Source organism: Hemicordylus capensis, chromosome 6, assembly GCF_027244095.1.
Source record: "Hemicordylus capensis ecotype Gifberg chromosome 6, rHemCap1.1.pri, whole genome shotgun sequence".
Lineage (NCBI taxonomy): Eukaryota > Metazoa > Chordata > Lepidosauria > Squamata > Cordylidae > Hemicordylus > Hemicordylus capensis.
In genome coordinates, this window is record NC_069662.1 from 21,292,783 (window position 1) to 21,312,677 (window position 19,895).

Here is a 19,895-nt window from a genome sequence, read left to right on the forward strand (position 1 = left end):
GAACCGTCTGCTCTTCCCAGAGCAGCTCCATCCCCTAGGGAACTATCTTACAGTGCTCACTCATCAAGTCTCCCATTCATATGCAACCAAGGCTGCCCATGCTTAGCTAAGGGGACAAGTCATGCTTGCTACCACAAGACCAGCTCTCCTCTCCTAAGTGTGTGCTGCAGTACCTGCAGGAGCTGGTGGCAGGCCAGGAGATGGAGCCAATCAAGTTTTGGGAAACACCTCACCAAGTCTGGTGGAACTTGGCGACGGTTGCCAGAGAGTTCATCTTGTGCCCGCCAACCAGTGTTTAGAGCAAAAGGGTGTTCTCCATGGCTGGGGACATGGTGACACCCCATCGCTCACACAGATGCTGAGGTGGTGGAGCGGCTGGTCTTCCTGAAGGCCAGCCTCCCCCCTGCTGGGCTATCCTGAGCTGGCCATGGATGGTGAATGACTTATGATAATCCCCATTCACTGCAACACCACAGACAGCTGGCCCCACCCAGGCCAACCCCAAACCCAGATGTGTCACAATTTGCCCATTAGTGCTGCTGACACACACAGACACTCTCGCACACCACCATCATGGCCTATGATGAGATATGGACTGGTGCCTTGACCCATGTGTCAGGCTGTCAGCTGGAGTCCAGCACCAATCTGAAGCCATGGTGTGTTATCCAGACATAGGCACGCAAGCAGGGAAGTACGCTTATGCTGGAGAAGAAGAGAAGAAAGAATACTTCTCATGGTAAGAGATGAGCTCCATGTCTGGCCTTGAGAGTAACTTGTGCTTCACTCACTGCTCTGGTCTGTTCTGCAATCTGCATTGCAAGATGTACTATTCAGTCAAAATGTGGCTGAGGATGTTGTTCTAGTTGAGCTGATGGCTATGCTTGCTGGCTGCTAAGGGTGCTACTGTGGCAGCTGTTGTAAGGAGTCATAATTGTGTGTGAGAGAGCAAATTGTGATGTAACTGCATCCACTGCAGTGATGTAACAGCATCCATTGTGTCTGGCAGTGGCTTCTGGGTCAGTGATTCTTTTTTTGTCATCTTTGGACTGTGTGTTTGGCAAAATGTGTTGTTCTGTGTTGGGAGGGACTGTGTGTGCTTCTGTTCTGCTGTGGTGCAGTTTTTCAAGGCAGGGTTGCAAAACATGTGCATTCTGCTTGGTTTTCCCATAAGGAACAATGGGGAACTCGAATCACCCCATTCAATGCAGACACACACACACACCGCTGCCATGGCTGATGATATATGGAATGATGCCCCTGACTCATGTGTCAGGCTGTCAGCTGGAGTCCAGCACCAATCTGAGGCCATGGTGTTATCCAGACACTGGCAGGTAGTGCCTTTCTTCCTTCCTTTAGGTGTGGTTTGGTCTGTTTGTGAGATGGTGTTGTGGCGAGAAATGGACAGTGGCAGCTCAGTGCTTGCTCTCTCACACGCTCTCTCTCTCTCGCTCTCTGTAATATTTTCTTGGTGATTGCTGTGAGATCAGCTCCATGTCTGGCCTTGGACTAACTTGAGTTTCATTCACTGCTCTGGTCTGCTCTGCAATCTGCATTCTGCCTTGCAAGATGTACTCACTCAGACAAAATGTGGCTGAAGACGTTGCTGTAGTTGAGCTTATGACTATGCTTGCTGGTTGCTAACAGCGGTGCTGTGGCAGCTGTTGCAAGAGGACAGAGTCATAATGGTGTGTGAGAGAGCAACTTGTGCCAATGATGCTACTGCAGCAGAGACACTGTGGTTGGCAGTGGATTCTGGGTCAGTGATTTTTTTGGGCCATCTTTGGATTGTGTGTTTGGCAAAATGTGGTGTTCTGTTCTGTGTTGGGGAGGACTGTGTGTACTTCTTTTCTGCAGTGGTGGTGTTTTTCAAGGCAGGGTGGCAAAATTTGTGCACTCTGCTTGTTTTGCTCATAGGGAACAATGGGAAACTTGAATCATCCCATTGTTCCCCATGGGTAGGCCCTAGGGACACTAAAATAGTTTGGGTGTTAGGGCATGAGTCAACCTACCTACCACCCAATCCACAAAACAATTGGGCAATTAGGCGGTTTTTAATAAATATTTGAATTATCTTGGTCAGTAAGTAATTGACCTACCGCCTGATTGCCTGATTGTTTTGTGGGTTGAGTGATAGGTAGGTTGGGTCATGCCCTAACATCCAACCCACTTTGGTGTCCCTAGGACCTATCCATGGGGAACAACAATAACAATAACAACAAGAAGAACATTTATATACCACTTTTTAACAAAGATTTCCAAAGCGGTTTACATAGAGAAATAATAAATAAAATTGGGTGATTCATGTTCCCTATTGTTCCCTATGGGCAATTAGCAGATTTTTTGCAAATTTCAGATAGATTAGTCAAACTGGTCAGCTCTGGCTAGCCAGTTTGATGAACTGATTCAATTTTTTGTGATTCAATTCAAGGTCAAATTGAATAGCAAAAAGTAATTCATGCACACCTCTACTGATTATGTTTAAAAGACAGGCTGGTAGTTGGTGGGGTGTAATCTATTGCCTTTATTTAAAGATATGATATGATATGATATGATATGATATGATATGATATGATATGATATATGATATGATATGATATGATATGATATGATATGATATGATATGATATGATATCCACTCCCCAGGCTTTTGGAATGTGTGTTGTTTGATCTATAAATGAAAAGAGAGAGGCCAAAATAGGCACCTACCAGTCTGAATTAGCCTTAATTAATATGGAAGGTATTAGATTTTGACTTGATGCCTTCCCCCACTTCAATTCTATATACTTATTTATATGCTATGAACTTTTCTACTCTCTGTTTATACATTAAGTGTGTTTTTCATTCTTTCATCTTATCTTGCTTAACTTTTCCATTTAGTATTTTAATTGTATGTGTTCATCATTCTTGTCTCTTTGGTAATTTGAATCTTATGTTTTTGGTAGCGTTTTTATTGTGTGTGTGTTTTTTATGATGATCATTTTATCTTTTGGTGTTTTACTTTATTTCTTCTAATGTTTTCTTGAATCTCATGCAATTCAAACTGTATTTACCCAAACAGATGGTGACTGACTTTAAAATGATGCCTTAAAAGATAGCACTTAAATACATGTTATACCACCATTTACCCAAAAGAAAGCTGTATCTGAACTTAAGGTGACCCCCTATATTTAACAGGAACAAACTGGGGGAAACCTCATCTTGGATTTGGGTAAATATGGTATTATGTGTTTTGTCCTATTTTATTCTTCAGTCCCCTGAAGGTTATACCGTGTAGGGACTTGTGTAGGGACAAAATGTGTAGGGGCTTGTTTTTCATCAATAAACAGTTTTACACCACTTGTTTTTGCACCTTTGGCCTTGCTCTTGTGGTGCCTCCCTCTTTTGCATAATGATAACCTAGCATGTTCACTTCCTCATGGCTTACCATTGCTGCTGCACAAAATGGGATGTGGTTCCTCAGTACATGTTGTGGGCTGTGGTGAACTACATCATTTCCCTAAGAAATTGGACATAACAGTGACTAACTCTAAGCAAAGCACCATTGTACTTCCCAAGCTTCAGTCCCCAGCTGGAATCTTCATATGGGAGTTTGGGGTCAAGCAGGACGGTTCTCCCTACAGACCTCTCAACAGGAGCCTCTCTTCCAGCATCTTCTTTCTCAGTTGGTCTCCCAAGTGGATGGACAGTAAGACTGGAGGGTGTGCAGTGGCAGAGTGGGAGGACCAGAGACCCAATTTTGGTTCCTATTGTTTGGATATGTTGTCACTAATGGATGCATTTCCCTTCCAGGATGGTGGCTTGCTGGGCAGTTATGGGTGGCTAAAAGTGAGTGTTGAGAAACAAGATTATTAATTTTGAGTGGGGTGGGTGGAGGAAGAAGGGAATGAAACCCATGGCTTTGAGGTTGCTATCTTTCCCAGATTTTAGGGTATTTCGTGGATTTTAGGCATGTCCCCTTACCCCAGCTTCCCAGTGCGCTCTCTCTCTCTTCCTCTCTCTTAAAGCTAAGCTCTAGCCCTTGTAGAAGCAGATTCCAGGGAAGCAGTAGATGTACTGAACCGGGGGCTCTAGGTGGTGATGGGCTGGATGTGGGCTAGCAAACTGAGGTTAATTCCAGACAAGACAGAGGTGTTGCTTGTTGGTAGAAAAGCCAATCGGGATAGGGTAATTCAACCAGTTCTGGATGAGGTTGTACTCCCCTTGAAAAAGCAAGTGCGCAGCTTGGGGGTGTTGCTGAACCCTGCTCTGCATTTGGATGCACAGGTGGAGGTGGTGGCCCACAGTGCCTTTGCACAGCTTTGGCTAGTGCACCAGCTGTGTCCCTTTCTTGAGAAGGCAGATCTGGCCACGGTTACACATGCCTTAGTCACATCATGGCTGGCTGGATTACTGCAATGAACTTTACGTGGGGCTGGCCTTGAAGAATATTCAGAAATTTCCTTTGGTACAGAATGCAGCTGCCATGGTTCTCTCTGGCTGCACTGGCTGCCAGTTTGTTTCCAGATCCATGGGCCCTGGATACCTGAAGGACTGCCTGCTCCCATGGGTTTCTGCCCACCCAACAAGGTTATCAGGGCCTTTTGTCGATGTTGAGAGAGGGTAAATTGTCATGCACATGAGACAGGGCCTTCTCTGTTGTTGCCCCCAGGCTCTGGAATGCTCTCCCAGTGAATGTCCACTCTTTAACATTTGTGCCTGCTTTTAAAAGACAACTAAAGACCCTTTTATTTGTTCAGGTTTTTACCAATTGGGGTGGTCAGGCCTCTCAGCTCTCCTGCTTCTGTTGTCTTTTTTAATGGTTGTTGGGTTTTTCATGGTTTTTACTGTTTAACTGATTTTAGGGTTTAAAAGGGGTTTTATGGAATTTTATTGTTTTTTAACTTTTATAAACCACCCTTGGGGTGCTTTATGAAAGGCAGTATAAAAACTGAACAATTAATAAAAGCCTCAGTGATTAAATGTGTCTCAACAAACTTTTTTAAAGCTGTCAGATTAGGAGGCTCTTATTTCAGCAAAGAGCACATTCCAAGCCCTCGGGGTGGCAATGGAGAAGGCCCATCCCCAAGTAGCCTCCAGATGAGCTCGTGGCAACTGCAGACAGACCTCCTCAGATGATAGGTACCAGGATTCATAACATAGAAGGCGTTACCTTAAATACCCTATTAAAAAACAGAGATATACATATATTAGGAGTAAGATCATTAACAAGTGTGCATTGACTAATAACCAGAATGCATGATCATGCTGTGGATATTTGATCCAACTTCTGTCTTGTGTGTTTCTCAGAGCATGCACATTTCTCCTGTTTTGCAGGGATTATTCTAGCTGACTGTCCACCTTCCAAATCTCACTGTTCTTCTCTTTCTCATTCAGCACAAATTTATCCCAAGCCTTCTCTCTCTGTGAGCCCCAGTGTGGTGGTTGCTGTAGGTGGAAATGTCAATATCTCCTGTAAGAGTGGACACTATCCACAAGCAGAGTTCCATCTGTTTCAAGGCTCAGCTCGGAAGTCATCAGCAATCAAGACTTCACAGGCATATGGTGCTCTCTTTTCCATTATGGGAATCCAACCATCAGATTATGGAATCTACAGCTGTGCATATTCCTTCAAATCAAACTATAGACAACGATGGTCAGCTTCTAGTGAAGAAGTAATTGTCTATGTAAGAGGTGAGGGCCTGGCTCAATCTTTGTAGGCTGCTTTGTACATTTAAGTGACATTAAAATGAAGGTGGTTTTCCTTCACAAACACCCATGCAAGGTTTAAGACAACTTGTGAGAAAAAGAGGCACTTACAGATCAATACAGAACCTGCTGAAAAAAGTGTCTCAGAGGAGGTGTCATAACTCCTACTAGAGGTGTCATAACTCCTACTGGAGGAGGAGTGGGGAGTTAACTGCAGTGGATCCTCAACTGTAAGGGATTCACAGTAGGTTGCCACCATCCACTTTGTTTTCAAGTGAGACAAAACACTCTATATAAGATTCCTGGAGGGTAACGTGGGAAAACCCTGCCTAGAAGGGGCTGAGAGCAGTCCTAGGCCTTCAAAGGCGTGTGACACAGGCAGACCCAAAGTGAAGAGCAGCACACTTCCCCAACAAGGGTTGTTATTATTAGATTAAATGAAAAACAAGAAAATGCAATAAGAACAATTGTATCTTCATAAAGCAGATTGTAAGAGAGAGGTTTTCATTAACCAGGAAACTCAGATTCAAGCAATACAATAAAGGAAAATAACTTCCCTCACTCGTCTAACTGAACTTGTCCCTATCTTATTACTCTCAGGCAGGGACCTTCCTGCTGTCTCTAGCCTCCAGGCTGTGGCCTCCCATTTCCTCAGCAGCTTCTCAGCCAGCTGCTTCCTCAGGGCACTCCTGGGACGGAACAAACAACAGAACAAAGCTTTCTCTTTTTCTGCTGGTGGCTGTGAGTGTAGTTCCTGCCCAGTCCTCTGGATTGGTCCTTCTGTTTTGATTTTCCTGGGCATTTTCCCTTATTAGGAAAGGCCCTCCCTCCCAGGAGTTACTCTTAAGTGGGCCTAGTCCTCTCTCAACTCCTTCCCATCGCTACAGGGGGACATTTATAAACTCATGCATGGTGCAGAGAAAGAGATAGAGAAAAGTTTTGCTTCCTTCTCTCACTTTCCTTCTCCCACTGAAAAAGCATGCACAGAGATGGTCGCCTAGAGTGCCTGACTCATGGGAGTATCCTCCGATGCACCAGGGCCTCCCCCCGCCCCACCCACCAAGGAAAATTTGCCCCACTTTGTTCAATTATAGGTACGGCCCTGTGTATACATATTATTTATTATTGCCCCTGCCTGAAATCTTTTTTCTTCTTTTTAAAAATAGGAACTATAATGTTTGTAGTAATTCCTGTTGTAGAGAATTTAAAAAAAATTGCTGCCACCAGAATCTACCAGACAATGGTAGTCTCGCATTCTCCTCCCATGGACACTAGCTGCACTGGAGGCTTGTTTTACTGCCCAGCACGCAGGGAGGGGCATCAGGTGCTATTTTTGCTTCTCTCCCCTCCCCACAAAAGCCCTGCTCACTTGTAGAAATATGTCCACGCGCATTGTACAGCTCTTCTACAAACCTCTCTCCTCTATCCCCCAGCTTATTTATTTATTTATTTATTTATTACACTTGGATACCGCCCCAAACTCGTGTCTCTGTTAGCAATCAATTAGCAATCAATACCACCAGTTACAGACTTCACTTTCCTTCTCCCACTGTAGAATGAAAAGTCCCATTTTATTTAATCTCAGAAGAGCCCCAACATGATAAGGGTTCATTCCTTCTCAGTGAGTTCAGGGAATCCACAAGTGACCATTAACTTGTCAGAATGAGTTTTCAAAGCCGTAACTTAAATCTGCTCCACACAAGAGCCAAACAAATAAAGGATATAGTTTAACAATCAGAGTACATCTCAAGCAGACCCTAACATTAACAATGTGTACAGATGCCAAAGGGACTCTCTTAGGTACCTGATCATCAGTGATCCAGGTGGATTGTCAATGGAAACAATGCAGAACACAGGTGTCCCTTTCCTTTTATACCCAGGATGCTGAGTCTTAATTTCTCAGGACTTCTCACTAATTTTCTGTCCTCCTTCCTCTTTTCCCCAAATTTTTCCCAGACAAGGGTCTCCTTCCTAACCTGTGATCAGTGCATTCATTCATTCTAGCACCTTAGCTGTAAAAAAAAAAAAAAAGGCTGCAAAACAGTTGCTGCAGGAACAAAGAGTAGGTAAAGGTAAAGTTGTGCCATTGAGTCGGTGTCAACTTCTGACGACCAAAATCCCTGTGATTGTCTTTGGTAGAATACAGGAGGGGTTTGCCATTGTGATCTCCCTCACAGTCTGAGATTATACCTTTCAACATCTTCCTATATCGCTGCTGCCCGATATAGGTTTTCCCATAGTCTGGGAAACATACCAGTGGGGATTCGAACGAACAACCTCTTGCTCCCCAGGCTAGTTACTTCCCCGCTGTGCCATTAGGTGGCCAGCACCATTTTCAGCAGGAAAACAGTTCAAACAGCAAAGGTTAACTTAACCACCCACCCCAAGGCTTCTTTTTGTTAAAGAATAAAGCATACCAATCTTAAGCACACTTCTTAACAACACATTTCTCATAATGTGTTGGTCTTTGGACTGCTGCAGTTTTTGAAGCATTAAAGTCTTACTCTTGAATGAATGGATTTATTATTACAGTCAATGACCAGCAATAAAAAAAATAAAATGGAAAATAAAATTAAAGTATCAAAACATATACATATCGAGGTCTCCATTACAATTAATCAACTGCTCCCGTCTCAGTCTGCATGCTGCGGCACAGAATCTTGCTACCCCAGCTGTAATTGCTGGATACTGGTCTGCCCGAAGAAAGGAAGTATAATACTCTTCTGATTGCCCTGGTATGTTTTTTTAAAAGTGGTTCAATCCAGCCAATGAAAGTCCCTATAATATAAACAGTATAAAAGCACATGTGAGATGGACTTGATATTACCACACGGACATAGCCGGTTCCTAAGCGGTATTCTCTTAAATCTACCATCCAAAATGGCAGAAGGCAGGGCATTAAACCACGCCAGCGAGAACGTTCTCCTCTGATTTAGAGTGGTCAAATTTGTAAGGTGTGCCACTGAAGCCTCACTCTTATTTTCTTTCTTATCCAGAACAATCTTTATCTAAGCCTTTCATCTCAGTAATCCCCAGCCAGGTGGTCGCCCTGGGAGGAAATGTCAGCATCCAGTGTAAGAGTAAACAATACCACACAACGGGGTTCAATCTCATCAAAGAAGGAGCTTTACAAGTGAAGAAAGCAGCACAACATATGAGGAAGGTAGAAGGAGATGAAGCAGTATTTCCTATGGACAAGACAAAACGATCAGATGGAGGGATTTACTGGTGTGAATACAGCATGGGAGGATATGAGGGCCTAATGTATTCACTTTTCAGTGACAGAGTATATATCAACATAACAGGTGAGGATCTCGCACAGCCCTTGTATGTTATTTTCACCAGTCACTGGAAAAGTTAATGAAAAATTGAACTAGTTAAACTTAATGATGAGAAGTAATTTTCCTCATCGTGTCAGCCGTTAGCCTTAAATATTAACTGGAGTTCTTAAACGTTCCATAATTCCATTTTCAACTAGTTAAAAGTTAAATTAAAAAGAAACGAACTAGTTACAAAGTTCAGTTTATTTGTGAGAAATGTGTGAAGCCTGGCCAATGGCCACACTAGCATCATTTTTCATGTTCAGATGCAATTAGTGGAATTGTTTTCTATAAGCCCACAGAAGCACACTAATTTGTTTGGAACTCATCTTGCCTTACCTGAAATTTCTTTTATACTAGTTGTACAGTTTTCAGAATTATAAAACAATAATAAAAACAATGAGGTCATTCACACAATCAAAAACTGTGTTCTACCCAGGTTTGGGAGCTGTGTGTGTTCCCAATTTTTTGTTGTGTGGAAGCAAGGTAGGAAGAAAACCTGGATAGAAGTGATTGTGTGGAAGCAAGATAGGAGGACAACCTGGGTAGCTTCTCCTCCTTCCACACAATTACTTTTGCCTAGTTTTTCCTCCTACCTTGCTTCCACACAACCTAAAATTGGGAGCACACACAGCTCCCAAACCCAGCTAGAACATAGTTTTTGATTGTATGAATGACCTCTGTAATAATGGATAAACAACAACAACAACAATACAACAAGAACAATAATACAATAACAACAACAACAATAATAATAAACAATACAATCAACTGATTATTAGTATTAATTATTTGATTGTATTGTTGAATATTGTTGAGTATTGTTGATTGGACACAAGCAAAATTGGATGCAGTGGATTGGAAAACCAGGAAAATAATGGCCATCAATCATACCCTGCATCCAAGAAGTGATGTTGACAGGCTGTACCTGCCAAGAAATGAAGGTAGACGTGGAATGTTGCAAGTCAGACAGTCTGTTGAAGAAGAAAAACGAGCATTGGCGGAATACATCAATGAAAGCCAAGAAGAAATGCTACAGGAAGTGAGTAAGACAAGACTGTTGAAAATAAAGGAATCAAAGGATGAATACATAAAACAGCAGATGATGAATTGACGAGAAAAATGGCACAACAAATCATTGCACGGTCAGTTTTTTAATGACATACAATTGAAAGTCAACAATAGCACAACATGTCAGTGGTTAAAGGGGACACTGAAGAAAGAAATTGAATGTCTCATTTTTGCAGCCCAGGAACAATCACTATGAACAAATGTTATAAAAGCAAAAATTGATAAGACCCAGATAGACAGTAAGTGTTGATTATGCAAGGAAGCGGATGAGATGGTTAAGCACATTGTATGCTGTAAGAAAATTGCAGACTGATTATAAGGAAAGACACAACAACGTTGCTGCAATGATCCACTGGAACTTTTGCAAGAAAGGTTGTTTTCATGACAAAGCTGGGGAGGGTTGGTGGTCCTACCTGCCTCCCCACACACAATCAACCCTCCGCAGCTCGGTCATGAAAACAACCTTTCTTGTCTCTAGCAACAATTCTGTAGTTTTAACACAAATCAGCACTGTGGAGCCTCGGTTGGCCTTGGATAACCGGGCTGCCTGGCCCAGTGTGGGGAGCCATCGCTTCAGGAGTGGAGCATGGCTGGAAAGGGGCCACCTCTCACCTGTAGCACATCACAGATTCATGGGGAACCTGGTAGTAAATCATTCATAAATTACCTGACTCTGGGTCAGGTTTCGTACCAAGAAATATTAGGGCAGTTCACATGATCAAGAATAGTTTGTGAGTTTGTGCACACCCTCAATATCTGATCATCTGTGTGTTAAAAACAAGACCAGAGGCTCTGTCCATTACTGTGTGTTAAACAGCAGCTGGGCAAGATGACTCTCTCCTACCCACCAGCTGCACCCATGTATTTAACAATGGTAGGAGGGAAGTCCTCCAAGCCAGCTGCTGCTTAGCACATGATCACGGATGGGGCTTCTGAGCTTGTTTTTAACTGACAATCAGATGTCAGGAATGCGTGCCACACAGCTCCCGAAGTAGGATAGGACTCGGAAGCTTCTTCGTCCCTATTCTTCATGTGAACGAGCCTCATATTTTAAACATATTCCTGGAATATCATTTCTTATTTTCTTAATATACAAATGTACTGTGACCAAACCTTACCTTCCAGTGTCAACTTTCACAACTTTTAAACTGAATGTTCTCAACTGCAGACCTCCAAGCCATCCTGCCACCTATCAATCACTCCCAAAGTTCTTTCCTCTCCGAAACTCAACAAGACTCAGAAAAGGATTTCAGAGAGAGCCCAGAATGGGGCAGCAGAGAAAGAAAACCGTAGCATCTCAGGATGCAGGGTCCGGCCTCTCAGATGCAATCTGCTGCTAACTTCTAAGAAGAATTTGTTAGCTGTTATCCTTATCTAATGCTTGGGGATGTGGCCATAGCTCAATGCTAGAGCACTTTCTTTTCATGTAGAAGGTCCCATTTTCAATCCCTGGCATTTCCAGGTAGGGCTAGGAAAGCCTCCTGCCTGGAACCTTGGAAAGCCATTGTCAGAGTACAAATACTGAGCTAGATGGGCCAACGGTCTGGTTCGGTAGAAGACAGCTTCCTGTGTTCTTAACCTATATATTTGTATACAAAAACCAAATATTACAAGGATCGTATTGACCTGATTCTTCCTTCCAAAGCAAACCAGAATTAAATGCTTGCTGCAAACTGCTGAAACTTCTCACCACTCAGGGAAGTGGGGCAACGAGAGGCAGCTTAATAATATAATTGATTTTAAACGAAGCTCTTCCCCACTTTATGACACATTTAAATAATATTCAAAATAGTCACAAGTGACGCATTCCAGGCTCAATAGCCATAGACGGAGGGAGGGAGGGTGATAAGTTACATGGCGTTACATGGGCCACGAGTTACATGGCGTTACATGGAGAGGGAGGGTGATAAGTTACATGGTCTTCTTGAGCTTCATTGCATTTCCTACCCCTAGATGCCAGTCTCAAGAAACCCGCCATCAAGATGAGCTCTAGGAAGCGAATTTCTCCAGGCAGGAATGTCACCATCAAGTGCCAGGGGCCAGAGGATGGTCTGACCTTCTCTCTGCACAAATCAAGGGGCCTGATAGCATCACAGATGGCAGAGCCAAACAGAAATACAGCTGCATTCTTTTTATTCATGACGAGGCCGGAGGATACAGAAAACTACGCTGAAAACTACACCTGCCAGTATCACCTCAGAGGAAACCCTTTTGTCTGGTCAGAGCCAAGTAAACCTGTGGAGCTGGTGGTTGTGAGAGGTGAGGCTCTCCTTTTCAAGCCCAGCAAGTGCAGGAGGAGGAGTGGGTTGGTAGGCAGGCCAGTGATAGACACACCAGTAGATGGGCAGCAACCTCTGCTTCTGTCACCACTGCCACCTCGATAATCTGCCTCCTGAACTGGCTGCCTCAGTGCACCTCAGGATGGCCCAGCCCTAGTGTGATGCAGTTCCAGATCACTAGGGTGTGTTTGTGTGAATGAAGAAACCACATGACTAGGATCATACACATGGAACTCTCCATATGTTGCTCTCCTTGTTAGTGGTGTGCTCGGACCTATTCTGGGTGGTCCGGTTCAAATTCACAAATGACCTCCGCACATGCTCAGAGGTCATGCAAATGGCATCTGCACATGCACAGAGGTCACATAAATGGCCTCCAAACATGTGTGGAGGCCCAAATTTGACAGGGCCTAGAGCAGCTGTTGCCGGCCTGCCGCTGCCACTATGAAGTCGCCACCACATATGTAAGGTGACCCTCCACCTGCCCCCACTGCCACTTTTTTGAAACTAATTTTAGTTGCTAGGGAACAACCTTTGCTTGTAAAGGTGAATCCTTACCAAATTCCCCTTTACAAGTATTCTGAACTGGGTCAACCTGGGTCGATCTGCACCAGACTTTGTTCAGTTCAAACTTGGACCAGCCCCCTCTTTTTGTGGGGGTGCTCTGGTTTGAGCTTGAACTGATTGAACTGTGCCAATTCGAAATGAACCAGGTTCTGTATAAACTGGTTCTGTACACCCCTACTCCTTGTCAGCAAAATATCTATTAGGTAGGAAAGACTCAGCTAATTGTCCTCAGCCACATGGTTGCTTTGTTCACACATGTACCACAGTGGCATGGGATCAGAGAAAGAGAGAGAGAGGAGAATCATGGTGTGCAGTGGAAAAGATGGAAAAGTTTGTACAAAAAGTAGATACTGACTGATTAATGGAGAAAGGATCACAAAGGCACTAGGATATCGTCAAGCAGTAGAGAGATGAACAGATGTATGGTTAGATAAGCATTAGCAGCATTTTAACTCAGAATGTCCATGGTTTTACAGAAGTCCCCATGAAAATCATCATATGGGCCAGCTGTGCTTCAGGCCTTCTTCTGGTTCTTCTCCTGCTGTTGCTTGCCTTTGTATTGTACAGGAAAAGGAAAAGGAGTAAGTGGGCCTCTAAATGGGTTGCTTCCTCATTACGGAAACTGAAGTATGCATAACTGAGACAGTAATGACTTTGCTTGCGGGGCTGAAAACACCTACGTTTCATCTAGGAAGTTTCATATAGCCCAGGAGATATCTTCTTTTAAAAATGAAATAAGTTTCTAACCCTAATGTTGGCAAAGATAGGCTTGGGAAAGTTTAGGTAATGTCTGATGAAATCTTAAAACCAGGGCAAAGGTGTGGGCTGAGCAAGATTTCGAGTAATTGGAAAGTAGGGGATGTCCTGGGCAGTGTTTCCTCTAAGGCGTGCGTACATGCATGCGTTCATGTGATTTTTGATGTCCACTCAGTTAATTTTAGATCCCGCTCAGGCTGAATCAGGAAGGTCCCACTCTGAATGCATGTGTGTACACACTGCCTTGACACTGCCACCCAGAACAAAACTCATTCCATACACAGAATAAAAAAATTAGAGGTGTGCCCTTCTCAATGTCTAGTAGAAGCAGAATTTCTGGGGGCAGCAGAATTACTTCCTCAAGGACATTGGCCGGTGGGGCAATATACAACTTTAATGAATTAATTAATTAGGCTTCATTTACATAGGTTGCAGAAATGCATTGTAGAGTTTGAGTAACCTTGGTGGAGAATGTTTCTAGCACAGTATAACATGCAGTTATGAGGAAGAGGTTTCTTCAATCTATAGAGAATTCTTAGGATTTTGAATACCTGGGCTTGGGAGCAGAATCTGCAATTCTAATCTGAGTCAGACTTGATGCAGAATCTCATGGAGGCTCTCTAATCTACAGATTCCACTGCCAGTGAAAGAAACCAACCAGAGAACATGGTAAGAGGTTTTCCTATAAACACACTAATCATGGCTGTGGATTTCTTGCCAGTATTCTATTCTGTGTCCTTTGACCCTATAAAACCACAGCATGCGTATATGTCACATGTTTAAAAACAAGTTTCTGGCCCTTAAGGATGCAAAATAAGAGGGACCAACCCCACTGAGGTGTGATTCAATCTATGCCAACAGTCAGCAACAGCCATCCATATTCTGGTCTCTACTCTAGTGAGACCCATCTCCAGCCTCAATACAGCATTGGAAATACACCCGGGGTAATGAAAAGTGATCTAAGAAATCTAGGTTGAACTCTCTCAAGTGGCCCAGTATTGACATTTGGGCCAAATGATGCCCCATATAAAAAGCTTAATGGCTGCAGGGATAAAACTATTTCCTTGCATATGAGATATAAACTTTATTGCGGTCTTTGACCAGCCCAGAAGCATGTAGCAAAAACACAGTGTCATACACATACAGTATAGCAACAGCATAGCCTTACGAATATACAGTGGCATGATAAATTATTCCACTACAGTTATCATTAGTTGTTGTCGTATAGTCATTGCTATTAAACAAAATTTAGCCACGTTATGGATAACATGGGCTTGATGATCTGATAAAAGAAATAAAACATATGCTTCATCTCCTCTGCCTGGTAGATCCTTAATCAAAGGTAAAATTAATGATTCACGCAAATCCCTGTAAAAGTTACAATATAATAAAACATGACCCACATCCTCTATGGCCTGTGTACTACAAGGGCAGTGTGTTCTGAGTAGGGAGTCCCACCGTATCTGCCATATAACACTGCTGAGGGCAGCACATCAAAGTGGGCCAACGCAAATGCTCTGCAATATTTGGAAACTATTAGGGCTAGACAGTAATCAGCTGGCTTGGTGCTAAGAGCATGTCTCCATAATTTAAGTCATTTTGGGGCCTTGCTTAACTCCTGCTACCATTCCATGTCCAGTATTCTTTGTTTAACAGCCTTTTTTGCTTGCTCATAGCCCATGGATTGCAGCACTTCAGGAGAAAAGCCACAAGAGCCGAGCTTTTCTTTAGCAGCTGACTTCCACTGCGTCTGAAAACTGTCTTCAAGCATCAGTGGGGCCAGGCCCATTGGTGAGAATACCACCTTCAACCAATAGTTAATGGTCATAATTCACACTCGGGTTTCCACTCACATGACTCCCAATTCCAGTCTTAATGCTGTATTGGAGACTCATTTGCGGCTTGCATAATTGATCTTAGAAACTTAGATTGTATTGTCTCTATCCGGGTAAGGTGTAAGGGCCCAACTGAGCACCATATAGCAGCTGTGCTGCTACTTTTGCCTCAAATAGTTTCAAAGCCACTGAAACATATCGCCCTCCCTTGGTATAATAGTAAGACAAGATGGCCGAGGCACCCCTCTGTGCTACTTGTGAAACATAATCTACTTGTGAAACATAATCTAGGTGTGCATCTCTTCGACCTGAAGAGTGAAAAGCTATTCCTAGATAGTTAAAACAGTGGACCTGGGCTATTTTGTTACCATTGATGTACCAGCCGTTGTCTTTAACTCTCCTGGCAAAGGTCATTATTTTCGTCTTTTGGTAGTTTATCAACAGCTTTTCCTCCTCACAGAATTGCACAAAAGATTTTAGGGCTCTTTTTAGCCCTATCGCAGACCTTGAAAGAATAACCATAGAAGAAGTGAGACATGCCTATGTGCTAGTTTAGGCAGGTGGAACTCTTTTTTATCAAGGCGTTGAACTACTGAGTTGATATAGTATTTAAATAGTAATGGGGCAAACACACAACCTTGTTTAACTCTTCGCCTTGTAAGAATTGAGTCAGTTAATTGTCCCTGAATACCACATCTAACTCTCAGTTTAGTGTTACTATGCAGACTATATATCAGCAATAGGAGTCGTTTATCGATATTGGTTAACAATAATTTCTTCCATAGCCTCTCTCTAGGGATGGAATTGAAAGCAGACTAAGTCTACAAAGGCAGCATGGAGTGGGATTTTAAAGCCATATGCATATTTCTCCACTAGATATTGGAGAATCATTGCTTGATCTATTGTAGATCTTCCTGGTCTGAATCCTGCTTGTTCTTCAGCTAGAATATTATTGTCTTCTATCCAATCATAAAACTTCACAAATAGATGTTTTGTGTAAAGCTTGCTGACCACATTCAGAAGACTGATCGGACAGTAATTGGCAAGATCTTTCCTTTGTCCTTTCCTTTGCCATACCCCAATCTTCCGGGATATGGGTGGATTTCTCAATATGCGGAAAAAGAGCTGCCGGTACTGGTGCCCACCAGTCGATATTAGATTGGAATACCTCAGCAGGAATAAAATCATGACCAGGGGCCTTGTTTCTTTTCAACTGCCCAATTAATTGTTTCACCTCCCCAATAGATACTGGTGACCAGTTGGCTCTGCCCCTAAGGATATATGGTCCATTAGATCACTTTGTTGCGCATATAGTGAGTGGAAGTGAGCTTCCCATACAGCCACAGATATATGGCATTCCAACTTACTGCCTGACCTTTGAATCACACTATGCCAAAATGTGCAATAATCTCTGGATTGTACAGCCTCTCTCAGTTGCTGCCAGCTTTCTTTAGTTGCCTTCCTTTTTTTGCTAAAAGTAGCTGTTTATAGTGTTGGGTTTTTTTAACAAAAGGGCTGTGCATTTGTGGTGTCTGCAGTTTCTTTATAGTGCCTGTAGGAACTGATGAGGTCTTTTTTGGCCTGTATACACTCCTGGTCAAACCAGGATTTCTACATTGGACCCCCTAATTGCCTTGTCCTCACTTCTTTTTTTACTAGGAGCCCCTGCAATTCATTAGTGAGACTTAAAATTTTCTAGCTTGTTATTGTTATCACTTGTTATATTTGCCTTGATTTGTTGTAGCCTATCTGAGTGAATTAATTGGGTAACTGCTTTGCTCACTTCTGCCATACATTTAACCCACAAATTAGCACATTCCCCTTCCAGTTCAATTTGATAATAACTATCAAGATGTACGTAACCTTTGGGCAGCTTTAGGCTTAGAGTTATTGGGAGGTAGTCTCTCTTGGGGTGGGCCAGTATCACCTGGAAAGAAGATAATCGATGGATTACGTTATGTGAGACAATCTTATAATCAATTGTACTCATCCCAGTCCCCCAATAAGTATATTCTGCAGGGATATCACCATCTATTGCCCCACTGAGAATGTACAAGTTTGAGCAATAGGCCAACTGAACCAAGCATAAGTTTACAACATTATCCTTAAATTTGCACTTCAGCAAGATGTTCATTTCATGTAAGTCGGGGAGCAACGATAGCATCATGCATATAAGGCCATATCATTTGACCCCATTCTTGCATTAAAGTCTCCCCCAATTAGCATGTAAGCTGTGGACAATTCAGCCAGCATACTATCAATATACTCTATCACCTCGGCTGGGGTTCTGCTTAAAGTGGGCAGCTTCATGGCAGCAGCAACTGATGCAGGGGGATTTGTAGTGGCATGCATGGTATTAAATGCCTCCTCCTGGGGCAGTTGTTCAGACAAGGGGCGTTGTGGTATTAATTTGGCTACGTCCCTTTCTTGTTGAGGATGCACAGGCAGAGGATCTGCCATATTTTTTAAGGCTAATAGAGAGTCTTTCAGGTCCTTGATGCTATCAATGATTTTCTGTTGTTCAACCATTTGTAGGTCAATCAAGGAGTTAACTTCCATGTCTTCAGGGCTTTCCGAAGGGAGTTTCCTTTGCTTATCCATTGGAGCGTGGGTATTTAAATTTCCCTGCTCCTTCAAGGCCATGATTGCAGGCGCCTTATCTCTCATGGTAGTTTCTCTCTCTGGACTTTTCCTTTTGGTCTCTTTAGCTCTGCCTGGTATTAGTGGCCGAGATGGACCATCATAAAAAACCCTGAGTTACTTGAATCTCAAAAGTCCTAAGGAGTGGCCTTAGTTTAATAAGCATGAGAGGAATCGTAGCTTGAGAGACGGTCAGAAGGATCCTCTTAATGCCGAGTTTCCTAGGAAATATTGTATATTAGTGAGATCCAAGGAGTGCACTTGGCATTGAAGCAATTGAGATAGGGAATGAGTTATTGAATAAAAAACATTCCATCTCCCTCAATTTCTTCAGGGTAGAGATATTTGCAATACCATTTATTTTGGCTGTAATACTCTCTGGCAGTTGTTCATACAGCTACTCCCTTCCTTATAGTTAGAATTTTGAGCATCCTTTGGTTTCTGGCCATTTGACGCGAGATTGTTACAGCCTGCTTCATTCAGTTTGTTCCTCCCGCTCCCTGTAATAGCAAAAGTTTCTGCAAATTTGTCAAATGCCTCTTTAAGACTGTCTACTTTTGAAGCAACAGCCATGATTTTTGCAAAGAAAAAATCACGTGATTTCATTCCCTTGTAAATCTTCTGCTATCAGACACACATGCTCATTGGATTCCAGTAAATCAGTGGTTTGTAACATTACCCACCACCACCACCACAATCTAGGACTGTAAATTGATTCCTTGTAGTGAAGGAGCTTACCAGTCTCTCTGTTTCTTGCGAAGTTAGTAGTTCATCAATTTTACGCTGTTTTGAGGCTTTCCCTTTTTCTGAGGAGTTTTGTCTTCTGCGCTGTTTATGAACTATTTCCCCTAGCTTATCTCTCGTTCCTATCTGTCCACCTCAGTAAATCATCCAGCAAGAAGATAGCAGGGAGAGAGGAGAAATACAGCAATCCAGGCAGTGTAAAACATTCCAGAGAGTCAAATATCCAGTGACCAGGAGGTCCAAATCAGTCATGCTAGTTTAATTTTTTTTCAATACAATTAGACCATTAGAGGATGAAAAAATCAGAGGAACTCTCTAACGAAGCTGTTACTCCATCGCCATGTTGGCTCCTCCCTGCTCCTCGCTGCATATGGTGAAATCTTAGGATAGCAGATGGCACTTTTTTGGACAAGTTCAGACACATATTTAGCATGGGCAGTCTTCTTTCCATTGGTCTGAAATACACCACCAAGATATTTAAAGCAGTTAACCTGTTCAGTAGTGTGATTATCTATGCTCCACTTAAGAATCTTTGGTCTATTAGAAAAAAATCATTATTTTGGTTTTTGATAATTAATCACCAAATGGTCTTCTTTACAGTGTTGAGGCAAAATGCCAAAGGCTCTCTTCACCCCTATCTGCGTTTGCAAAAGAATGGCCACATCATCAACAATAGGAGAATTGAAAGTCATCTCTTTGCCACAGTTTAGGGGCACGTGAATCTAGACTTTGCAGTCACTGAATTAGTGAGTTGATATAAATTATTAAATAAAATTGGGGTTAAAACTTGTTCTTGTCTGATACTTCTATGCGTGGTTATTGAATTAGAAGGAAGTCCTGCTCAGTTATATCTGACTCTCAGGGAAGAGCACTCATGAAGATTAAATATTAGCAGCAACAGGTGCTTATCGATGGTTGAATTCCTAAACTTAGACCAGAGAGAAATTCATGATATTGAATCAAAAGCCACCCTAAAGTCAACAAATGCCACATAGAGC

General features: G+C 42.7%; 1 protein-coding gene across 3 annotated transcripts; it reads left to right on the top strand.

The window, feature by feature from the left end:
• Positions 1–632: 632 nt before the first annotated feature.
• Positions 633–19,667, top strand: LOC128331887 (immunoglobulin superfamily member 1-like). 3 transcript variants are annotated; one of them, XM_053265876.1, is made up of 9 exons: positions 633–736; positions 3,790–3,825; positions 5,374–5,670; positions 8,682–8,990; positions 12,030–12,335; positions 13,399–13,503; positions 14,310–14,347; positions 15,355–15,469; positions 19,498–19,667. In XM_053265876.1, the coding sequence occupies exons 1-8, from the start codon at positions 700–702 to the stop codon at positions 15,430–15,432; spliced, it is 1,206 nt and encodes a 401-aa protein (XP_053121851.1). In that variant the 5' UTR covers positions 633–699; the 3' UTR covers positions 15,433–15,469; positions 19,498–19,667. The 3 variants fall into 3 exon arrangements, with proteins under 3 accessions (XP_053121851.1, XP_053121853.1, XP_053121852.1); XM_053265877.1 differs by lacking the exon at positions 633–736 and adding an exon at positions 3,576–3,685; XM_053265878.1 differs by lacking the exon at positions 13,399–13,503.
• Positions 19,668–19,895: the final 228 nt, after the last annotated feature.

Coding starts and splice junctions, on each gene's coding strand:
- LOC128331887 (XM_053265876.1), top strand. CDS start 700: ATGCTGGAGAAGAAGAGAAGAAAGAATACTTCTCATG. Junction 737..3,789: donor AAGAAAGAATACTTCTCATG/GTAAGAGATGAG, acceptor TTTCCCTTCCAG/GATGGTGGCTTGCTGGGCAG. Junction 5,671..8,681: donor AGTAATTGTCTATGTAAGAG/GTGAGGGCCTGG, acceptor TTTCTTATCCAG/AACAATCTTTATCTAAGCCT.